This window comes from Acinonyx jubatus, chromosome F2 (genome assembly GCF_027475565.1).
Source record: "Acinonyx jubatus isolate Ajub_Pintada_27869175 chromosome F2, VMU_Ajub_asm_v1.0, whole genome shotgun sequence".
Classification (NCBI taxonomy): Eukaryota; Metazoa; Chordata; class Mammalia; order Carnivora; family Felidae; genus Acinonyx; species Acinonyx jubatus.
The window spans coordinates 964,589-985,021 of NC_069394.1; the positions used below are offsets into that span (position 1 = coordinate 964,589).

Below are 20,433 nucleotides of genomic sequence, written 5' to 3' on the forward strand. Positions count from 1 at the left end.
GGGGGGCCGGAAACAACGCTGAACCCCCAGGCCCTCCCCCATCCCGTGCACCCGGGAGCAGCGTGCCCTCCATCCGGGGCCCCCACGCACACCCCGCCCCACTCCCCACACGGGGTGGCGTGCACACAGTGGGAGGCAGGTACGGTCCTGGGGGTCACGGCCCCGCATCCCGGGGCCGACTTTATTGGGCCGGGCGCTAGAGGCCCCCGCGGGGCAGCTGCACGCGCACCGCGCACCGGGAGCAGCACCCGCAGCTGCTCCTCCGACGGCCGCTGAGCCCTGGTGACGAAGAGAAGGCGGAAGTGCCGCCGGCGCGCCTCCTGGAACCCGGCGAGCCGTACTCGGGGCCGTCGGCGGGCCGCACCAGCGACAGGTACCGCTCCCGCTCCAGGAGCCCGCGGCCCAGCAGCTCCTGCGCCAGGCCGGGCTGCACCGCCTCCAGCTGCTGCCGCACGGCGGGGAACAGGTCCACGTCGCGCAGGTCGAACACCAGCGGCTTCCCGTACCTGCGGGGCAGGCGGGTGGGTGAGGGGCAGGCGGGTGGGTGAGGGGCCGGCGGAGGGGCCCCTGCCCTCCGCCCACCTTACCTGAGCGCCCCCAGCAGCGCCAGCCGGATCCTCTCCGGCCGCAAGTGGTCCGGGTTCACCGCGTCCACGTAGTTGGTGTCCTGGTAGCGCAGGAAGGTGGCTGCCTGGCCCGAAGGGTCGATGACAAGAGGCCACCTGGGAGCGGCCACCGGGTCACCGCCGTCCACCCAAACCCTCCGCTCGCCGTCACCCAACCCAGGCTATTGACCTGCCATCCGCGCGGATGCGGTCGCCCACATCCTTCATTAGTACGTCGTGCAGCTCAGTGACCTGGCATTTCAGCCCCGGCGCCGCCGCTGCCGCCTCCTCCTCCTCCTCCTCCTCCTCCTCCTCCTCCCCTGTGGGGTCACAGGATGGTGGCCGCGAGGCAGGAGGACCCAACGCCCCCACCCCCCACTCGCCCAGGAGTGGGCCCCGCCCCCCAGCCCCGCCCACCCTCCTGGGTCTGCTCCCGCAGCTCCAGCCTGGCCATGGCCAGCGTCTCCTCCGCCTTCTGGGCCTCCAGACGTAGCCTGTCCACTTGGGCCTCCGCGTCCTTGATGGCCTGGAGGAGGGGCCCCACTCCGCTCAGAGCAAGGCTTTACACCTCCACACAGGGCGCCCCATACACCCAAGGAGGGGATAGCGGGCCCCCTTCCACCCCGGAGGCCGCTGCTGGAAGGTGACACCCCTCGTTGGGGGGGGGAGGGGGGAGGGAGGGAGGAGACCCCTGCCCCAGAGCCCCAGGCCGGAGAGGGAGAAAGCCCACCTGCAGCGTGAGCTCAGTGCGGCCCAGGCGCCTCCCTTCACACTTGTCGTGCTCCGTGATCCTCTGGTTGAGCTCACAGTAGGCCTGCTGCAGCTGGGCGGGAGGGCCCCGGGGAGGCTGGCCTGGAGCCCTGCAAACCGGCTCAGCGCCTCCCAGCGCGCCTCCCGCCTCCCGGGGCCAGCAGCCTGCAGGGTGCCTCCCTGCCCGCCCCCAGGCTTCCCATCGGCCAGGCTCCCCCTCACCTCTCTGTGGCGCAGCCGCCCTTCCTTAGCCAGCTGCTGCACTCGGGACTTCAGGCTGGTGGGGGAGGGGACAGCCCGCTCAGAGCCGCCCCTTGCCGCCACCCCCACCCTCCCCCGGCCGCACCGCTCGGCCTGTGCCTCCTCCTGTCCCTGTGCCTCCTCCTGTCGCTCGGCCTCCCGGGCCCGGCGCTGCCGCTCGGCCTCCATGCTCTGCAGCATGGCCTCAGTGAGGCCTAGGTCCCAGGACCTCAGCACACTAACCACGGCGTCCAGGGAGGCCACCTAGTGACAGACGACGCCGGTGAGGAGCTCAGCACGTGTGTCCTGTGTTCTGCCTGGCCTGGGAGGAGGCTCGGTTACTCTCCCGTTTAGAGAAAAGGGTGCAGCTGTCACAGCTCACCCTCCGAGGGCCCCCGAAGCCCTGACCGTCGTGGTGCAGCTCCCCCCACAGACTGGGACCGTCGAGGGTCCTCCGGGCCTCCCTCCGAAGACCAAGCCGGTCTCCTTTTCCCACCCCCACCCCCAGTCCCTCCTCCCTCCCCAGGCCCCCCGCAGACGCAGGCGTCCACTGCCCGGGTCACCCTTGGCACTGAGGGTTCCAGCCCTCGGTTCCCGTTCTTGGCTGTCCGCAGGACACCGCCCGCGCCCCCCTAGTCTCAAGCCTCCCCGCCCCCTCCAGGGGCCAGGGCCACACACACACCCCCCCCCCCCCCCGACGGCGGAGGAGGGCGGTGCGAGGCGGTGCTCCAGCCGCGCTCACACACCTGCTCGGGGGTGCTACCGTCTTCTGCGTACACCCGGGGGTCCGCTCCGAGCTCCAGGAGCGCCTCCACAGCCTCCAGGTGCCCCCCGAAGGCCGCCCGGTACAGCGGCGTCCGGCCGTAGGCGCCCTGCGCGAGGGGCTCCTGAGCGAGGCCCGGGGGCCACGGGCGCCCGCCCCCCCCCCCCCCCCCCGCGCCCCCGCGTCCACCTTGCTGTTGGGGCTGGCGCCCTGCTCCGCCAGCAGCCGGATGGCCAGGGCCTGCCCGCCGGCCGCCGCCTCGACAGCGGCGTGTTCCCGCCGCGGTCCTCGCTCTCCACCAGGGCCACGCGCCCCCGCCGCCGCAGCGCCAACCCCGCCTGGTCGTGGCCCACGCCCTCGCGAGTCAGCAGCTCGTCCACCTGCGCGCGGGCCCCGGGGGCGCCCCGACCCCGGCCCTCGCCCCGCCCCCCGCCTCCCGCCTCCCGCCTCCCGCAGGACCGCCTTGATCTCGCCCAGGTCCCCGGCGAAGGCCGCCTCCCGCAGCCGCGCCCCGCGCCGCCGCTCGGCCGCCTCCTCCGCCTCCCGCCGCCTTCGCGCTGCCTCCTGCTCCCTCCGCACCAGGGCCACGAAGGCCTGCGGGCAGACCCGCACCGAGGAGTCGCGCGCCCCGGGGCACCGGCCGGCCCGCGGTCACACCCCGGCTGTGCAGAGTTCCCGCCACTGGGATCAGACCTCCGGGCCCGGGCAGCCCGGCCGCCTCACCTCCCTCTCCAGCCCTTCAACGCGCTGCAGGTAGTTGCGGTGCTCCTGCCGGCGGCGGGCCAGGGCCCTTCGGGCCGGGAGCTGCCGGAACGCACACTGGATGATCGTGGCCGCTCGATCCTCCGCGGCGGGCCCTGGGGGTGGAGAGAGGGCTCGGGGCTCCTGGTCCCCTCCAAGCCGCGGTCACGCAGCCGCTGGGACCCCAACACCAGGCGTGCCAGACCTCCAGGTTCACCCCACCAAAGGACAGAAATGTTCTAAAATCTGCAAACACAGGGGCACCTGGCCGGCTTGGTTGGTAGAGCAGTGACTCTCCATCTCAGGGTTGTAAGTCCCAGCCACATGTGGGGTGTAGAGGTCACTTCAAAATAAAATCTTTAAAATTGGCAAATGTGGCCGCTCGGGAATAATACACTGGCCGAGAGCAGAGGTGGAGAAGGACCCACAGGCAAGAGTAGAGTTAAGCCCCCAACTCCTGACCTGCCCCACCCCAGACACAGCTGGGACCCCCAGAGACCCCCGCTGCGGAAGACCAGCCGGAGAAGCTAGTAGGCGCCGGAGGAATGGTGAGAAACATGGCCTCGGGCAGAGAAGCCCCCACGTGCCCCCCACAGGCCCCGCCTGGGCATGCAGGGGCTGGGCAGGGCGGACACAAGCCCACGGGGACTCGGAAGAGGGAGCCCAAGGTGCCTGCGGCCCGAGCTCCAGGCCCCACACAGCCTCCGTTGGGGGGCTATGCACCCCGCAGGGAGCACGGGAACCGGACCCGCAGACCCGCACTGGACGAGGGTCCGCACCCCGTGCCCTGGCCCCCTGCCCACCTGAGGTCGGGTGGGTTCACCTCTCTGGGCCTCCACGTCCCTTTCTGCAAAACGGGGTAACCGTGACGGTGACACCCCACGGGGCCCCTGCGGGCTCCCAAAAGTTACTCAGTGCTCGGCACGTGCTCCTGGAGTCGTGCGCCAGAGCGGCAGGGCGGTAGCCGCGCCTGAGTGTGGCAGGGCCACCGCAGCGCGACCTCGCGGAGTCGGGCCACGAAGGCCGCTCACCCAAAGCGCCCGGAGCCGCGGAAGAGCCTGAGAGGGACTCGGTGCGACAAGGAGTCGAGGGGCGGGGACAGTGAGCGAGGCCGGGCGGCCAGAAAGCTGGTGCGGCGGAAAGTGGACAAGCGGAGACAGCGTAGAAAGGGAGGCGAGAACAATGAAACGTGAGGGTTATTCGAGTCTCCGGAGGTCTCCCCGTTGTGGTCTCCGCGTTCCAGAGATAAAACACCAACAGATCTCCTGGCTTGAGTCTACGGGTGACGAGAAAAACGTACCGGGAAACGGACCTCTGGCATCAGGCGCACCACAACTAGGTCGTTGAACCTTCAAGCGACAGCCAGAAAGTTCTTCGAGCCTCCGGATCGAAAGAGAAGCCGACTTGGGCTTCTCCTAAGACGCTTCCCGGCCACAGGAAAGGTCACGGGTCAGGGACTTGGTGTCCACAAAACCGGAGGGAAAAGAGAAGCTGAAGATCCACAGGGACTCTTCTCCCAGTGGCCGAGCGGGGCGTTCGGACCGACAGACGGGAGGACAGCATGACTGCCTCGCAGGTACGAGTGGAAGGGGGGAGGGGGAGCGGCCGCCCCGGGAAGGGGGCCGCAGACCCAGCGGGGCGCCGGGCAACTCGCAGCGCCAGGGGGACAAAACCCGCATGTGATCCGGAGCGCGCCCGCAAGGCTTTGGGCTGAGGCTCCGCTAATGGAAATACAGAAGGCGATTTGGGAGCCGCACAGGAAGAAGAGGACCCGTTGCTTCCCTGAAACGCAAATGTCAGTGAGCGCCCCCATCTTACGTGGCGCCACGCTGGGCAGGAACCCTGAGGAGCTGGTCTTGGGGACGCGGAACAGAAGCCCCAGCAAACCAATCAGTCCTTGACGGGATCCAGATCTGGAGCCGCCCCCACCCACCCCCCTCTCTCCCCCCACACAGACACCTGATGCCTGCCCGAGACCAAACAAATGGGCCCTGCAGGAGGATGGTGCTGCCCAGGGCTTTGGCACGTTCCAGAATGTTTTGTGTGCCACGTACCAAAATCATCAGGCAAATGAAGAAACACCATCTTACTGAAAAAGAAAATGATGAACAACAGAAATAAACCCAGATAGAGCAAATAAGGAGTTCTTGGACGCGGACCTCATGTCTGAGTGACACATTCTCAGAATTAAAGACAAATTAAAAAGCTTTGGGACACCTGGGTGGCTCCGTCTGTTCAGCGTCTGACTTCGGCTCAGGTCATGAGCCCCGCGTCTGGCTCTGTGCCGACAGCTCGGAACCTGGAGCCTGCTCCAGATTCTGTGTCTCCCTCTCTCTGCCCCTCCCCCAGTCTCACTCCCTCTCTCAAAAATAAATAGCATTAAAAAACAATTTTTTTCAACATTAAAAAAAAATGGGGGGCGCCTGGGTGGCTCCGTCGGTTGAGCGTCCGACTTCCGCTCAGGTCATGACCTCACGGTTCGTGGGTTCCAGCCCCGTGTTGGGTTCTGTGCTGACAGGGCAGAGCCTATTTGGAATTCTCTCTCTTTCCCTCTCTGCGCCTCCCCTGCTCACGCTTTCTCCCTCTCTCCCAAAATAAATAAACTTAATAAAAACAATTGGGGCAGAGAACTGGAAACGACAATAATAAAGAACTAAATGGAAATCTGAGAAGGTAAAGATTTAAAACCTGAAGTTGAGAGTTCAGTGAGCAAGCTCAATGAGGTATCAGACGCAGCGGAAAACAGAACAAAACTGGAAGCAAGACACACGGAGACACCAGGTTAGAGGCACAGAGGCCAGAGGAAAGGCCTGGCACGCGCGCAACTCAAGTCGCAAGCTGAAGGGACAGGGAGGAGGTAGCAACATTCAGAGAAAACTTTTCAAAACTAACAAAAGACGTGGAAAACAAGCAGGGGCTCACACCCACAGCACACCACGGTAAAACCGCTAAAAACTAAAGACAGAGAGAAAAGTCTTCAAATTAAAGGAAAAAAGGTCAATTACCTTCAAAGGGATAAAGAAAAAAATTAAGGCAAAACAAACACACCTTTGGACACACAAAAGGGCCTCAGCAGCCGCAGAGCAGCCCAGCAGGGGTGCGGGTGCGGGCAGGGGCAGGGGCAGGGGCAGGGTCCACGGAGAGAACGCACGTGCGGGGGAGATGCTCCCCAGACAGCGCTGCCGTCGCAAACACAGCTCAGTTAGGACACGCACAACACCGGGGCATGTGCCCAGAGGAGGGCAGGGGTAGTTCAAAGTGCCGAGGTCCGCGCCATGTCAGGACGGGGGACAGTCCCACTGGACTTGAAGACTCCAGGACAGGTGACCGCGGCAGGATTAGTATAGAAACACTGGCAGGCACGCCTGGGGTGGCGCCCAGCAGTTTGGGCCCCGTGTCGGCCCCCTCCTGGAACAGGGGTGCCGTCCGTGTGGTGCAGGCGGTGGGCACTGCGCCCCGTGGCTACCCCACGCTCTACAGGGCTCCCCCTTGGCAGACGGGGATCGCTGTTGTGGGCCCCGCGAGAAGGCCACGGGGAGGCACACGCACACGCCCGGGCCGCAGGAGTGCAACACGGCACACGCGAGCTGTCTTCCGTTACTGAGTTTGTGGCCGTTTGTCAAGGCAGCAACAGAAAACACAAAGTTATGCCCAACTGCGAGTGGTAAGTAAAGTCTAAGGCAACAGGTGTCTCTGGAGCTAAAGAACATTCCAGAAGGGGAGGGAGCAGTCTGCCAGGCAGTATGGCTCTTACAAAGACGTCCACCTCTGCTGACAAGGCCTCAAAATGCACCGAGCAAAACTATGAAGAGCAGCCGACGAATCTAAAATGGCACTAGGGGGGCGCCCGTGGGCTCAGTCGGTGAAGCGTCCGACTTCGGCTCAGGTCATGATCTCGCGGTTCACGGGTTCGAGCCCCGCGTCAGGCTCTGTGCTGATGGCTCAGTCTGGAACCTCCTTCGGATTCTGTGTCTCCCTCTCTCTGCTCCTCCCCCGCTCACTCTCTGTCTCTCAAAACTGAATAAACGTTAATAAATAAAACCATAACGTGTGTAACGACACAGGAAACGTCTATTTTACGGCTAACACTCTGCCTGGCCGACATGTTGAAAATGCAGGACCCAGTCACCACCGAACCCCGTCACCGCGGGACTCTGTCACCACTGAACCCTGTTGACAGGGAGCACGGGGCAGGCCGGGGCCCAGCACAAGCTAGCACCTCCCCCCATCGTGGGTTATGTGGGACATTCCTCAGGCCCTCCGGGCTGCCCAAGGACAAAGGAGAGGAAAGGAAACCAAGGCTTAACCGATAGAGATCACAGTCCTGTGGGGCCTGAGTCTCCAAGCAAATTCCAGGAAAAAGGCAGTCTTCTCAACGGCCTCATCTCCAGAAACTCCCTCCTGCCTCAGGGCTAATGCTTTGCTAGAGGGAAAAACCACCTCAGCTTGACCCTAGCTGGGCCTCCAGGAATCTCGAATCCTCTTTAGGATGTGGAAATCCCTTCAAGAAACTTCCTCTTGAGGTCATCCCCCCCCCCCCCCCCCCGACCCACCGACCGACCGACCCGCACAGTATACCGAGCAGTCATTCTGCACGACCCCAGGGCAGCTCTCCCTGCCCTCGGGTCCTGGCCCCGGGCTTTACTAAAATCACCTTCTTGCACCAAAGACGACTTCCAGGATTCCTTCTTGGCAGTGGGTTCCGGACCCCCCACCGTCACCCCCAAACCTCATCACCTGTCACCACGGTTAAGGTTACGATCAAATAAGGAAAAATCAAGTAGGGATACCCATATATTTAGAAATTCTGGAGTACGTTTTACAATAAGCCGCGTGTCAGAGGACAAAACACGAGGAAAACGATGAAGTTCGTGGAAGCAAATGTTCACGGCGCGCGTGGGTCCCGCCGCGCGGTCAGAGGGTGCAGAGCGCTATCCGAGGGCGATGCCTCCTCCGTGGGTCGGGCCGCGCGGCAGAGCCCGAGCGGGGAGTAAGCGTTTGCCATTTGAAACCAAGAAACTTGTTCCTGAAGACCCAGCCCATCCTGACCGATTCAGAAGCAGGCGGCAGACGTTCAGACTGAACCGTGTGGCCCGGGCTTCGGGCCGAGCAGGGGGCGCGCAGAGGACGCCCTCTGGGACACACGAGGCACCGCGTGAACTTGTGGCGCCAGGGGGCCAGGCGGGAGCACACGTTGGCAGCGCGAAAGACGAGCTCAGAGTACGAGGGGCTGTTTTGCAAGTAGAAGGGGAAAGCGGGCAAGTCCACGCTTCGAGGACCAACCACGTGGATGGAAACGGTAACTCTTTCAAATCCCAAATAGCGCGGGGTAAAATTGAGGGGACGTTTGAGGGACACGCGCAGTGAGAACTCAGCCCCGCGTCGAGGACAGAGCCACGGGCAGGGCCGGGTCTGGGGAGTCCTCTCCTGTGACTGGGCACGACCCTCCCATCGGCCCCGGTAAACTCCAGGCAGCCACGATTAACGACAGGGATGAAAGACACTGAGGGGAGGCGAGACAGGGAGACGGACCCCGCCGGCCAGGGCTCCTGGCGCGCGAAGTCGTCCGGAGCCGCACAGGGGGCCGGGGCGGGGGGCAAAAAACTGGACATCATGCGTGTCCACACTGCCTCGTTCCGAACAACGGGGCGCGTGGGTGATTTGTTGCTTTTTCCTTTGATTTTCTGGCACGGCTTCAAATTTGTATGAGTGCGTGGGCTTGGGGGTGCTATCTCATAGTCGTGCACCTGTCCTGCACGGCTGGGACCATCGGCTGTGGACGTCCCTCCGGCCGGCGCCCCCCGACGGCTGGTGCTTCTCTCTCTATCCTCCCATCGCCAGAAGGTCCGATCGGAAGAACACGAACGCTTCAAGAATTACGGGGTCCTCGAGAGAGAGCGACGCGCTATGAACACCCCTAAGTTCCCAGATGGAGGCCTCAGGGGCTGTCCGAGACCTTGTTAAAACGACCTCTTGTATCTCACAGACGCAGGACAGGCAGATAAGCACCAACTGCAGGCTCGGTCATGTGCGTCGGAAAACCACCACCACCGTCCCCACCTGCTTCACGGGGTTTTGGCTTTGGTTCTTTGTATTTGTTAGTCGGATACAAAATACTTAGGGCAGGGTCTCACCCGTGGTGAGCATGCGATAAGTGTGACGATCCGTGTCCTCATCGTCACTGTTATTGTACGAAAAGCCAAGTGGGAGAGCCGTGAACTTCCTACCAGAAGAGCAAATCAAAGAAAAGATAGCGGGGCGCCTGGGTGGCGCAGTCGGTTGGGCGTCCGACTTCCGCTCAGGGCACGATCTCGCAATCTCGCGGGATCTCGCGATCTCGCGGTCCGCGAGTGCGCGCCCCGCGTCGGGCTCTGGGCGGACGGCTCGGAGCCTGGACCTGCTTCCGATTCTGTGTCTCCCTCTCTCTCTGCCCCTCCCCCGTTCATGCTCTGTGTCTCTCTGTCCCAAAAATAAATAAACGTTGAAAAAAATTTTTTTTCAAAGAAAAGATAGCAAACTTAAGAGGATGTACAGATTCACGGCACAGTGGAGGAACTAAGTTCTTCAGTTTTCGTACCGCAGCAGACGGACAGTTTGCGGACAGTGACTAAGTGATGGTGAGCTTAATCAAAAGCTCACTTCAATCGCACCTGCTGCTCCAGACGCGCCTTCCCATTAATGGAACCAATCAAGGCAGCACTCAGCACCTGTCATGGCTGCGACCATTAACCCGGTCAATGTCTGTCCTAGCCCGGGAAACATCGGCCACAGGTGGCTACTTCAGTGCAGTGACAAAAACCCAGTTGTCCGGGGGCACCTGGTGGGCTCAGTCAGTGGAGCGTGTGGCTCTGGATCCCGGGGTCATGAGTTCGAGCCCCACCCTGGATGTAAAGATTACTTAAATAAACTTTAAAAAGAAAACATTCGGGGCGCCTGGGTGGCTCAGTCAGTCAGGCGTCCGAGTTCGGCTCAGGTCACGATCTCGTGGTTTGTAGGTTCGAGCCCCCGCGTCGGGCTCTGTGCTGACAGCTCAGAGCCTGGAGCCTCCTTTGGATTCTGTGTCTCCCTCTCTCTCTCTGCCCCTCCCCTGCTCACACTCTATCTCTCTCTCTCAAAAATAAATAAACATTAAAACAATTTTAAACAATAAGAAATGAAAAAAATAAAAAAGTTCTTCTGGGTTGTCACTCCTGTTACTTTTAGCACACAACTGTTCAAAGTGACAGACATATTTCAAAATTTGGAGGTACGATCACAGAACATAAATACACAAGTGGTGCGAGCAAGCAGAAGGGTAGTGAAATAGAATTTGCATGAGACGAGCCAATGAGCCCAGCATCTCTCCCGCCCCTGCCGCAGGCCTTGGAAAAGGAGCCTGATGAAGTAACCAGAGACACAGGCAGGGACGCCCCTGCAGGGGCCCATCATCCCGGGTCCCTCCACCCCACCCCTGCCTCTGTGCGGGTGCAGCGAAGGCGTTCCAGGCTCTGACTTCTGGGGAGGTGACAACTGAAGTGAGTCTTGCACGCGTCCTGAGTGTGGGGTCTGGGACGGCCACCCTTCCGAAATCTAGGCGGCCCTCGGCAGCCTGCAGGTACCCCGAGGCCGGGCCTCCGCTGCCCACTCAGAGGCAGAAGCCCAGCTCTTGGGGGCCCGCCGCTGGGCTCCTGGCCTGCACAGCCGCCCAGGTACCAGCCTCCCACAAGCTCCTGAGCTCGGGCCGTCCCCTCGACAGCCCCTTGCCCGCCCAGGGAAGATGGCCACTTCTGAGGCTTATTTCTGTGAGCTTCCGTGGTCCCTTCCTGATTTTTTAGACTCCCAACAGCTGTTCAACCAACTGTCCTATTAAAGTCTGTCTTTTGATTTTAGCAAGTTTCTGTTTCCTGGAGGGCATTCTGACGGGGACAGTACCTGGTACCAGAACAGACCCTAAAAGATACAATCACACAATCAGTTTGGTCCCGCTCTCATCTTTGACCATGGTACCGAGCTCCTGGCCAGCAGGAAGGGAGATGCCCGTGATCCGTGGCAAGAAGCAGCGAACCAGACCGGCACCTGTGCTCGAACAGGAGGCCTGGATGCCTTCGGGGGGCACCCTGCAGCCCATCGCAGTCAACCCGCCTCCAAGCTCCCCAACAGCCCCGTTTGCGAGGGGGACTCGGCCCCGGAGGAAGGGCGGGGGCCAGAATTCGGACCAAGCACCGGGGCCCCAAAATACCACCGTGGTCCTCTAGTGACAGCGGGGGCTTCTCGTGGACAGGAGATGGTGGAACTGGGGTGCAAGAGGGGGGCCGAAGGCAAGAGGAGGGAGAAGGGGCTTGCTCTCCCCCGTCTGCTGCGCATTCTCACACCGCCCCGGCCACGCAGCGGCTTCTGTGTCAGAGGAGGCCGGTCTTCTGAACCAGGCGGCGGCCTCCGCTGAAGCAGCCGCCCTGAGAGGCGAGGCCCCCGTGACCTCTCACCGCACCCGGCCCATAATCAGAGCCAGGGGTCCGAGCAGACGGGCGGGGAAGTGCAAGCCGGCTCCAGGAAGAAATAGCCGGCTTTCAAAAAACTCTTTTTTGCAGCAAACGGTCGATGTGAGTCTACAAAGCCTCCGCCTGACTGGGATCCTTGGGCACCCCCGGCGCTAAAACAGTAAGAAGGACACTTGTGGGGACGCCTGGGCGGCTCGGTCAGTTAAGCCTGCCTGGGATTCTCTCGCTCTCGGCCCCTCCCCCACTCGTGCTCTGTCTCTCTCTCTCAAAATAAATACACTCGAAAAGAAAAAAGAAAGAAGAGGGGTGTCTGGGTGGCTCAGCTGAGCTTCCGACTCTTGACTTCGGCTCGGGTGGTGATCTCGCGGTTCATGGGTTTGGGCCCCGCGGTGGGTGCTGGCGGCTTGGAGCCTGCCTGGGATTCATTCTCTCTCTCTCTCTCTCTCTTTCTCTCTCTCTCTCTCTCCCTCCCTCCCCCGCTTTCTCACTCAAAAAATAAACAAGCTCATTTTAAAAATTACTTTAAAAAGACAAAAGGAAGAAAGACACTTGTGAGTGACTGCGGAGCTCAGTGGCGACTCCGAGGGGAATGACCAGTTTCTGGAAGAAAAGAGGTTAAGTGGCTGCAGCATGCCGTCGTGACAGGCAGAAGGCAGAGTGGTGGTCAGGGCGCTCTGACGTGCGACGGGACACGTGGGCAGTGTGCGGGGCACCGTTCGATCTGTAAAGTCAGAATAACCCCAGGCTCTGCCGAGCAGATATCTGACGTCAGCCATCACAGTCGCCCGCGGTCCCAGACCAGCGCCAAAGTCAAAGGCGGAGCTGCTCTCGGAGGAGGACCCAGCCACAAGCTCTGTCCCGACACCGAATACTCTCGCAGTCCTTCCTCAGAGGGGTCCGTGGCCCTGTAGCTGAATGAAGCGCACACTGGGCAAAGGGGGGTGGGGTGTAGACCTTCAGAGGACCCCCGGGGGTGGTATCTAAACCGCCACCCGCAGCTTTGCCGCAGCGTCAGGGTCCTCTGCTCGCAGAAGGGGCGTCCGCGAGGAAGGCACCGTGGCTTGAGTCGTCTCCCCCGGGTCCGGCAGGTCTACGGATCCAACCTGTACGTTGGGATGGATCTGCTCAGCCGCTGGCGGGAGGCTCACCTCGGCGCCTTGACCAGCGGGGCCATTACGGCAGGAAGAGCCAAGCGGGGCCCCAGGAAACTTCCTCCCGACCAAGACGGTGGACAAGAGAGAAACAGTGCTTTCCCGGAGGACTCGTAGAGATCAGCAGCGACACCAAGGCCTGGGGGGACCCACGTAAATAGTCAACTGATCTTTACCAAGAAGCAAAGGCCGCCTTTCCAATGAACGGGCAGGGACAGCTGGTCACCCACGTGCAAAGGGGGAGAGAACGTAGGCTCACAGCTGCACACACTTTACAGAAATTCACTCACAGTGGATCACAGACCGGGGGCGACCGACCGGCTCAGCCGGTGAGGTGTGCGATTCCTGATCTCGGGGTTGTGGGTTCAAGCCCCACACTGGGTGGAGAGATTACTTAAAAAACTAAAATCTTAAAAAAAAAAAAAAAAAAATGGATCACAGCCCCGAACGTGAAATGCAAAACTATAAAGCTCTTAGAAGATGACACGGGACAAAACCTGGATGGCTGTGGGTATGCTGACCATCTTTGGATGCAACTTCAAAGGCACCGTCCAGAAAGGAAGTCGTTGATACGCTGGACCTCATTCACTTAAAAAATTCCTGCTCTGTGAAAGACAGTGTCAGAGAGTGAGAAGACGAGCCACAGACGGGAGAAAATATTTGCAAAAGACGCATCTGGTAAAAGCATGTCACACGGGGCGCCCACTCGTGATTTCGGCGCAGGTCAGGATCTCGCGGTTCTTGAGTTTGAGTCCCGCATCAGGTTTGGCACTGACGGTAAGGAGCCTGCTTGGGACGCTCTCTTGCTCTCCCTTTTTTGCTCTCTCCCTCTTCAAATACATAAATAAACTTAAAAAAAAGAAAAAAAACCCACGTTATCCAGAGTATACAAAGAACTCTTGAAACTCAGCAGGAAGGAAACAATTAAACAACAGGCCAGAGGCCTTAACAGATGAGTCCCCCAAAGAAGATAAACAGATGGCAAACAATCATATAAAAGATGCTCCACATCACATGTTATCTGGGAAATGCAAATTAAGACAACGAGATCCGCCCGCACACCTACTAGAACGGCCAAAATCCAGAGCACCGACAACACCCGATGCTGGTGAGGACGCGGAGCCACAGGAACGTTCGCTCGTGGCTGGTGGGAAAACGGAATGGGGCAGCCACTTTGGAAGACAGTCTGGAGAGTTCTTATTAAACATGCTCTGGCCACGTGATCCTGGAGTCACGCTCCTTGCTGTTTACCTAAAGGAGATGAGAACTTGTGTCCACACGAGAACCTGCACACAGGTGTTCACAGCGGCTTCATTCAGAGCCCCCAAACCCTGGAACAGCTGAGGTGTCCGTCAGCAGGTGAACGGACAACCTGTGGTCCACCCAGACAACGGAATGTGGGTCGGCACTAAGTAGGAACGGGCTGTCGAGCCGTGAAAAGACCTGGAGGGACCCTAAATGTATATTACGAGGTAAAAGAAGCCAGTCCGAAAAGGCTACGCACGGTACGATTCCAAGTCTGTGACATTCTGGAAAAGGCAAAACCGTGGAGACGGTAAAAGACGAGTGGGGGCCGGGGGGACGGGATGGACAGAGGATTCAGGGCAGTGAAGCTACTCCGTGTGACACTCTCAGTATCGGGCACACGGATTACACGTCTGTCCAAACCCGCAGAATGTGCGGGCCTAGAGTGAGCCCTGAGGTAAACTGTGGATGCCGGCTGCTGACGAGGCATCACGATCAGGTACCCGTGTCCGTTCACTGACTGGGACGCAGGTACCACTCTGGCGGGGATGCTGACAGCTGGGGAGATCGCACACGAGTGGGGGCAGGGGGTATATGTGAAGTGTGTGTACTTTCCCCTCCGTGCTGCTGGGAACCTGAAAGTGCTCTAAAAAATAAAGCCTTAATTTAGACAAGAAGGCAGGAAGGCTCGAGGAGAGCGGGAGTGGGGTCCCCAGAATATCTCCATTGAATTCACCAATCCGGCCTTTGCAGAAAGTGAGTAATGGCGGAAGATAACGGAGCACGAGCATGGTGACCTCGAATGGGTGGCAGGGCCGGTCGGGTCTGCCGTCCGGAAGCGGCGCCTTCGCGGGAGCCGATCTGCCTCTGGCAGATCGTATGTGGCGACTGATTTGGCACATGCTTTCCCCTCAACAGCCATCACTGGGAGGGCCTGGCCAGGGCGGCAGTCTCCCCTCACCATCTCTTCTCAAGACCCCGGCTACGCTCTGCCTTCTACTCCGCTATGGCTCACAGGGACCGTGGCAGACAGAACGATGCCCCTGCCAAAGATGCCCATGTGCTGGTCCCTGGAGCCTGCGAGTGTGCTGTGTTACATGCAGGAAGGAATTAAGATTGAAGATGGAATTAAGGCACTAATCAGCTGACCTTAACATGGGATGATCACCCTGGGTTATGCAGGTAGACGCAATGCAATCACAAGGCTCCTTACAAGTCGAAGAGACAGGGGGCGCCTGGGCGGCTCAGTCCATTGAGCGTCTGACTCTTGATTTTGACCCAGGTCATGATCTCACGGTTCGTGAGTTCCAGCCCATCGGGCTCTGTGATGACAGTGCGGAGCCTGCTGGGGATTTTCTCTCTGCCCCACCCCTGCTCATGTGCTCTCTCTCAAAATATACAAGCTTAAAAAAAAAAAAAAGTGGAAGAAAGAAGAGCCCATAGGGAGCTGTGACTCGAAAGAAGGTCCAACAGATGCCACACTGCTGACCCGGAAGGTGAGGAAGGGCCAGGAGCCGGGAACGCGGGCACCTCCAGGAGGGAGGACACAGATTTCCCTCTGGAGCCCCAGGAAGGATCTCGGTCTTGCCATGGCCTTTCTGTCACCCGCCGAAGCCCGTGTCGGACTTCTAAGCTACAGTGCTGGCTGTCGCAGCAACTGCAGACAGTGGACACGGGAACCCAGATGCTCCTGGCACCTCCCCGGTCCAGGGAGCTCCAGACAGCGGAGGCAAAAGCACGCCGGTGAAGTCTTGAGGGTTCATGAATCCGGGGCGCGTTGGGACATCTCAAGGTAAAGGAGAAATGGCCCGTGAGGACTTGAGAGCAGCACAAGCCATACCTGGGAGTACGGCCCACCCCGCTTACTGAGAGACCCAGAAAAGGCTACCGGCTCCAGCAGGGCCCGGAGGTCGTGGCGGAGGCAGGAGGCGAGGCCGGCCCTGCCGGAGGGTCTGTGGGGAGAAGGATGCCGTCAGCAAGGCCAGGGGACGGCCGCAGGCTCTAGAGTAAGGCTCTGCCTTCCGGGACAGAACACCATTCATGGTTTGGCCCCTGGGGAGGCGGGGGTCCGGCTGGGGCACCGGAGGTCGTGCAAACTGGGCGGTCAATCACCGCCTGGGGTCCTCGCCCGTGGACCCCGGCACGGGGCACACGCAGCGGCAATCCACTGCGTGACAACAACGAGCCACCGAGGAGGCACAGTACATTCCGTGACCCACACAGTCCTGCCGTCCTGTCCTCTCTCCAGCAGGATCACAGCCTCGCCACCTGGGAGGACAGGAGGCGGAGCAAAGTCTCGCCTTGATGCACAGGAGGCTCAGCCATGTGATCGCCGCCTATTACGCTCCTCTGTCAGGGGGACCCTAAAAGACGGCGGTGGAAGGGCTCCCCCAGGGGCACCTGGTCACCCCTCCCTATGGGTGGGAAGGGTGGCCGGGAGTGTGCAGAAAATGGGACCCCAGGACACTGGTGAAAGGCTTGGCTGGCTCCTCAGGAACACACACTGAGCAGGACTGGGATGACAGAGACACGCAGGTCTGGAAAGGCACGAGGATGGGCACGCGGCAGGAGCAGGCTAGGGGCACCACACAAGGGTGGCTGGCTCTGCATCTCACCGTGACACGCCCAGACACAGCCCGCTGCGGAGGAGACGACAAACACCCAGGTGGACAGCACAAGGGACCCGTGGGTATCGGCCAGCCTTTCTGCTCGGCCGCCCAGTGCTCACGTGCAGGCCTGAGCTGAGCGGAGTGGCCGCAGTGGCGGGGACGCCGGTGACACTCGGACCCAACAGCATGAGTCCCTCTCATCGAGGCTGACCCAGATCAGATGCTGTCCCGCCCGATGGCCTTCTCCATAGCAGCTCACGTCCGGGACTTGGGGGGCGGCAAGGAGCCTGGGGAGGACTCCCTCCGAAGGGACTTCTCGGAATAAACCCAGAGCGTGCGAACACTCCTGTGTTCCCCCCTGTGGCCGGCCCCCTCCCCCCCCCCCCCCCCCCCCCCCCGCTGCAGAGGCGGCTCTGGCTTAGCAAACGGATGCGGAGACTGTCCCAGGGCTCAGGAGCCACATGCCCCCGGCAGCAGGGCAGGGCCCCGCACACCCTCCCCTCCGGGTGCCCAGGCCCGAACACATTTCCGTGCAAAGGGGACACCATTTATTCTGGCTGACGTGGGTTCCCACGGGGAGGCTCCTGCTGGGCCACCTGCTCTGCTCACGGTGCCATGTGCGCAGACCTGCTAACCCCCAGTGCCAGTCCCAACCCCCGGCTCACAGCAGAAAGACACAGTGCAGGGGCCCGTCGGGTCTCATCCCACGCCCCAGGACAGCTGGCCTCAGACACGAGTGGCAAGGCCTGCTGGAGGCTCAGGACTCCCACCCTGTCAGACTGGGTGCTGTTCCGGAGAATTCGGTGGGAGCCCGCTGCCCGCTCCGGAAACCGAAACAGAAGGCAGGGAATGACGTCTGTTCCTCCTTCCCCTGACACTGAGAGTGTGACCTAAGTGTGGACAGCTTCTCCCCAGGAGTCTTGGAAAAGTCGCACCAGGCCATGGGCTCAGCAGAGACAGGTCTCCATGGAGCTCCAGAGTCCAGTCCGGCCAGCACTGGCTTCCAGTGACAGAAGGGACATCCTACGCAGCCTTCGTCCAGGGTCTGACCTTGCCTGCGTCCTGTACTCCCGATCACGTCTGCCTCTTTCCCAGCCCAAATCCCCAGCTAATGAATATCCTTCCAGCACATTCCATTTCTACTTAAACTGCATAGAATATGTTCCTTCTGTACGTAATCCAGAACCATGACGAATACATCGGGCATATATAGCTTTTATAAAACCATTAGCTTTCACAAACCTGCTGTGGTCCGCCCCTGTCCTCAGGACAAGGTCAGGCTCCTTGTCCTGGCCCTTGGTGTGTGGGTGCGGTGCTGGGAGTTCATCCTGGAGCCAGGCCAGCACCACCCGCACAAGACCGGGTCTGTGTGGGGTGTGAGCCCGCTCGCCCTCCGGGGACTAGACTAGAAGTAAAATGGGACTCAGGAGGCAAAAAGACCAGGGCCAGGGGAGGGAAAGAAGCCGAGAACACGAAGAGCTCTCCGTGGGCACGAGGGCTCTGGCTCAGGTCACCAGGGAGCAGTCTTGGGAGACTGGACAGCAGAGAGGAAGGGTCTACCCTTGGATGCGCTGGCGAGTTGGAGGACACCCAGGAGAGGGCTGGGGGGCTGAGCCGAATAGGGGATCGCGCACAGGAGGACAGTTTGGTAAAGACATAGCCCTGGAAGTCAGTGCCCATAGACGGCAGCGGAGGCTGTGCGAGGGAAGACGGCCTGGGACGGGGCCCCAGGCGCAGGCGCCCAAGAGTGAGCAGGAGAGGCCCGGTGGGACACTAAGGCGGTGCCTCCCTCCAGGCCCCGGGACACCCGCCGGCCGCTGGAGCTGAGGAGGGACGGACACGACCACAGGGAGTTAAAGGCAGGAGGGAGAGGGACTCCCGAGAGGCCGCGCCCCTGGGAGGCGGGCACGGAGCCAACCCCGCCCAGCCCTCACCTCCCGGGGAAAGCAGGAGGCCGGAGGCATCAGAGGGAGGGAGGGCCCGGGTTCGCGCGCCGCCCGCTCCCGGGAGGGCCGCGCGGCTGCACGAGCCCCCGCGCGCATGCACGCTCACACTCGCACACACGCGCGCACTCCCGTGCATGCTGGCCACGCGCGTCCCGGCCCAGGGCAGCCCCTTCCCCGCCAGCCCACCCCCCAGTCCTCCCCCTCCCCGCCGGCCCCCAGGCTCTCACCTGCGGGGGCCTCGGCCTGCGGGCCGGTCTCCCTCTGCCCTGGCGGCTGGCGGTGCGCTCCCGGCTTCCCTGGGGGACGGGGTGGTCAGCTCGGTCGAGACGTGGACCCTCCCCCTCCCCTCAACCTCGGGAGGCGACTCTGCACCGAGTGCAGTCACCTCCTGGCTAAGCAAGTTGCCTCCCGCCGTTAAGGAGCGCCCACCCCGGGGGCCAGCCCTCCACGGAAAGCAGAGCATCGCCCCTGGGGTTGCCGCGCGGGGGCGCCGGTGAGCCCGGCAGGCAGGGCCGCCCCTGCACCTGGGTCCCGAGGCCCCAGCTCCCGCGAGCCCAGGTGCTGCGAAGCCTCCGGGAGGAGGAGCCGCTGTTTGCTCCACCCCTAGGGCCGCCCGCATCTGGTGCCGCGTAGGTCGCGCGGGCCCTACTCCCTGTGTGTCCGCCTGTGCTCCCCCGAAGCTTCAGGGGCGAGGGCCGAGCGGGAGGACGAAGAGGGTGCTCCCAGCAGGGCTGGGCGAGGCAAACCGGTCAAGCCAGTGTGGCAGAGCCGGCTGGGATGGGGCCCTGGGCGTGGGTGTGAGTCAGCGGCCCCAGGCTGGGGAAACGCTGGGGAGGAGGGCTGGGGAGGAGGCCGTCTGGGGCCTCCTCCCAACAGGAAGCCCAGGGGGACGCCAGCACTCCTCCGGCCCTGTGCACCCCCCCACCAGCCAAGGTCCGTCCCTGGGGATCCAAAGGCCTTTGCTTCTGTGGGCAGGGTAGCTGGACCCCCAAGCGCGAGGCTTCCAGAGCCACGGCCCCACCCCAGGGCAGGATGGACTTGCTTACTACCCCATGTCAGTCCACAAAATGCCTTTCAAGGCCCCACCTCTCCAGTCAGCCCCCACTGAGTGCCAGCACCCCCCCCCCCCCAAGAGGCCACCACTCTGGGCGAACAGCTCTGTCACCTCCACAGAGCATCCCAGGCAAGCGTGCGCCCCTGTGTGGCCCCTCTGGCCGGCTGGGGGGTGGGGGGGGGGTGCCAGGGTGCTCAGTGTGATCTGGAGCCTCCCATGCCAGTTGGGTTGGGACTCTCTGTGGTCAGGCTGGGATGCAGCTCCGGGCCCGGCCCGGCCGGCCGGCCCTGAGCTGGACCAGGGGTGGGGCGGGGGCAGGGGTGGGTGGTGGGGGGCGGAGGCACTGTTGCCCGCCCAGGGCAGGACCAGACTCGCTACACACAGCCTGCGATCTGGTTGCCGAGTCACCTCCGCCAGTTTCTCAGTCTCCCTCCCAGTCTGGCCAACGAGGCCTGTGGCCTGTAAAGTCCTGCGCCCTGTGTCAGCACGTTAGTCAGCCCTCGCGCCTGGGTGAGCCACCACGCCGCCGGAGTCCCTATAAACTCCCCAGCGTGGCCCAGCCCAACGAGCGGGGCCCGTGAGCCCCACAGGCAGAGCCAGGGCCCAGAGCCGCCGCATCATAGACACCAGCCAAGGGGCAGGGCAGGAGCGGAGGACCCACTGTGGCCTCCCGGGGATGGCCCCTGAGCCCGCCTGATCAAGGGTGGCCGGCAATGAGCTAGGGCCCTGGGGCAGCAGTCACCGGGTAAAAGGCGCCGGATCGCGGGCCATGTCGGGGAGACGAAGTCGGGCTCGAAGAGCCCGAGCCAGGAGGGCGGGCAAGGCACAGCAGGCCTCGGGTCAGAAGGGCCC

The 20,433-nt window shown here is 62.0% G+C and overlaps 1 protein-coding gene across 1 annotated transcript; it reads right to left on the bottom strand.

Annotated features, from left to right (window-relative positions):
• Positions 1-41: 41 nt before the first annotated feature.
• IQANK1 (IQ motif and ankyrin repeat containing 1) lies at positions 42-20,397 on the bottom strand. Its single transcript, XM_053208434.1, is given in 16 exon segments — positions 42-229; positions 231-334; positions 337-506; positions 588-722; positions 796-925; positions 1,023-1,131; positions 1,336-1,428; positions 1,578-1,859; positions 2,342-2,467; positions 2,548-2,621; positions 2,624-2,738; positions 2,806-2,952; positions 3,082-3,215; positions 4,400-4,448; positions 18,755-18,823; positions 18,913-20,397. Coding segments are annotated over 16 exon segments (2,004 nt in total). The 5' UTR covers positions 19,147-20,397; the 3' UTR covers positions 42-196.
• Between the last annotated feature and the right edge of the window lie 36 nt (positions 20,398-20,433).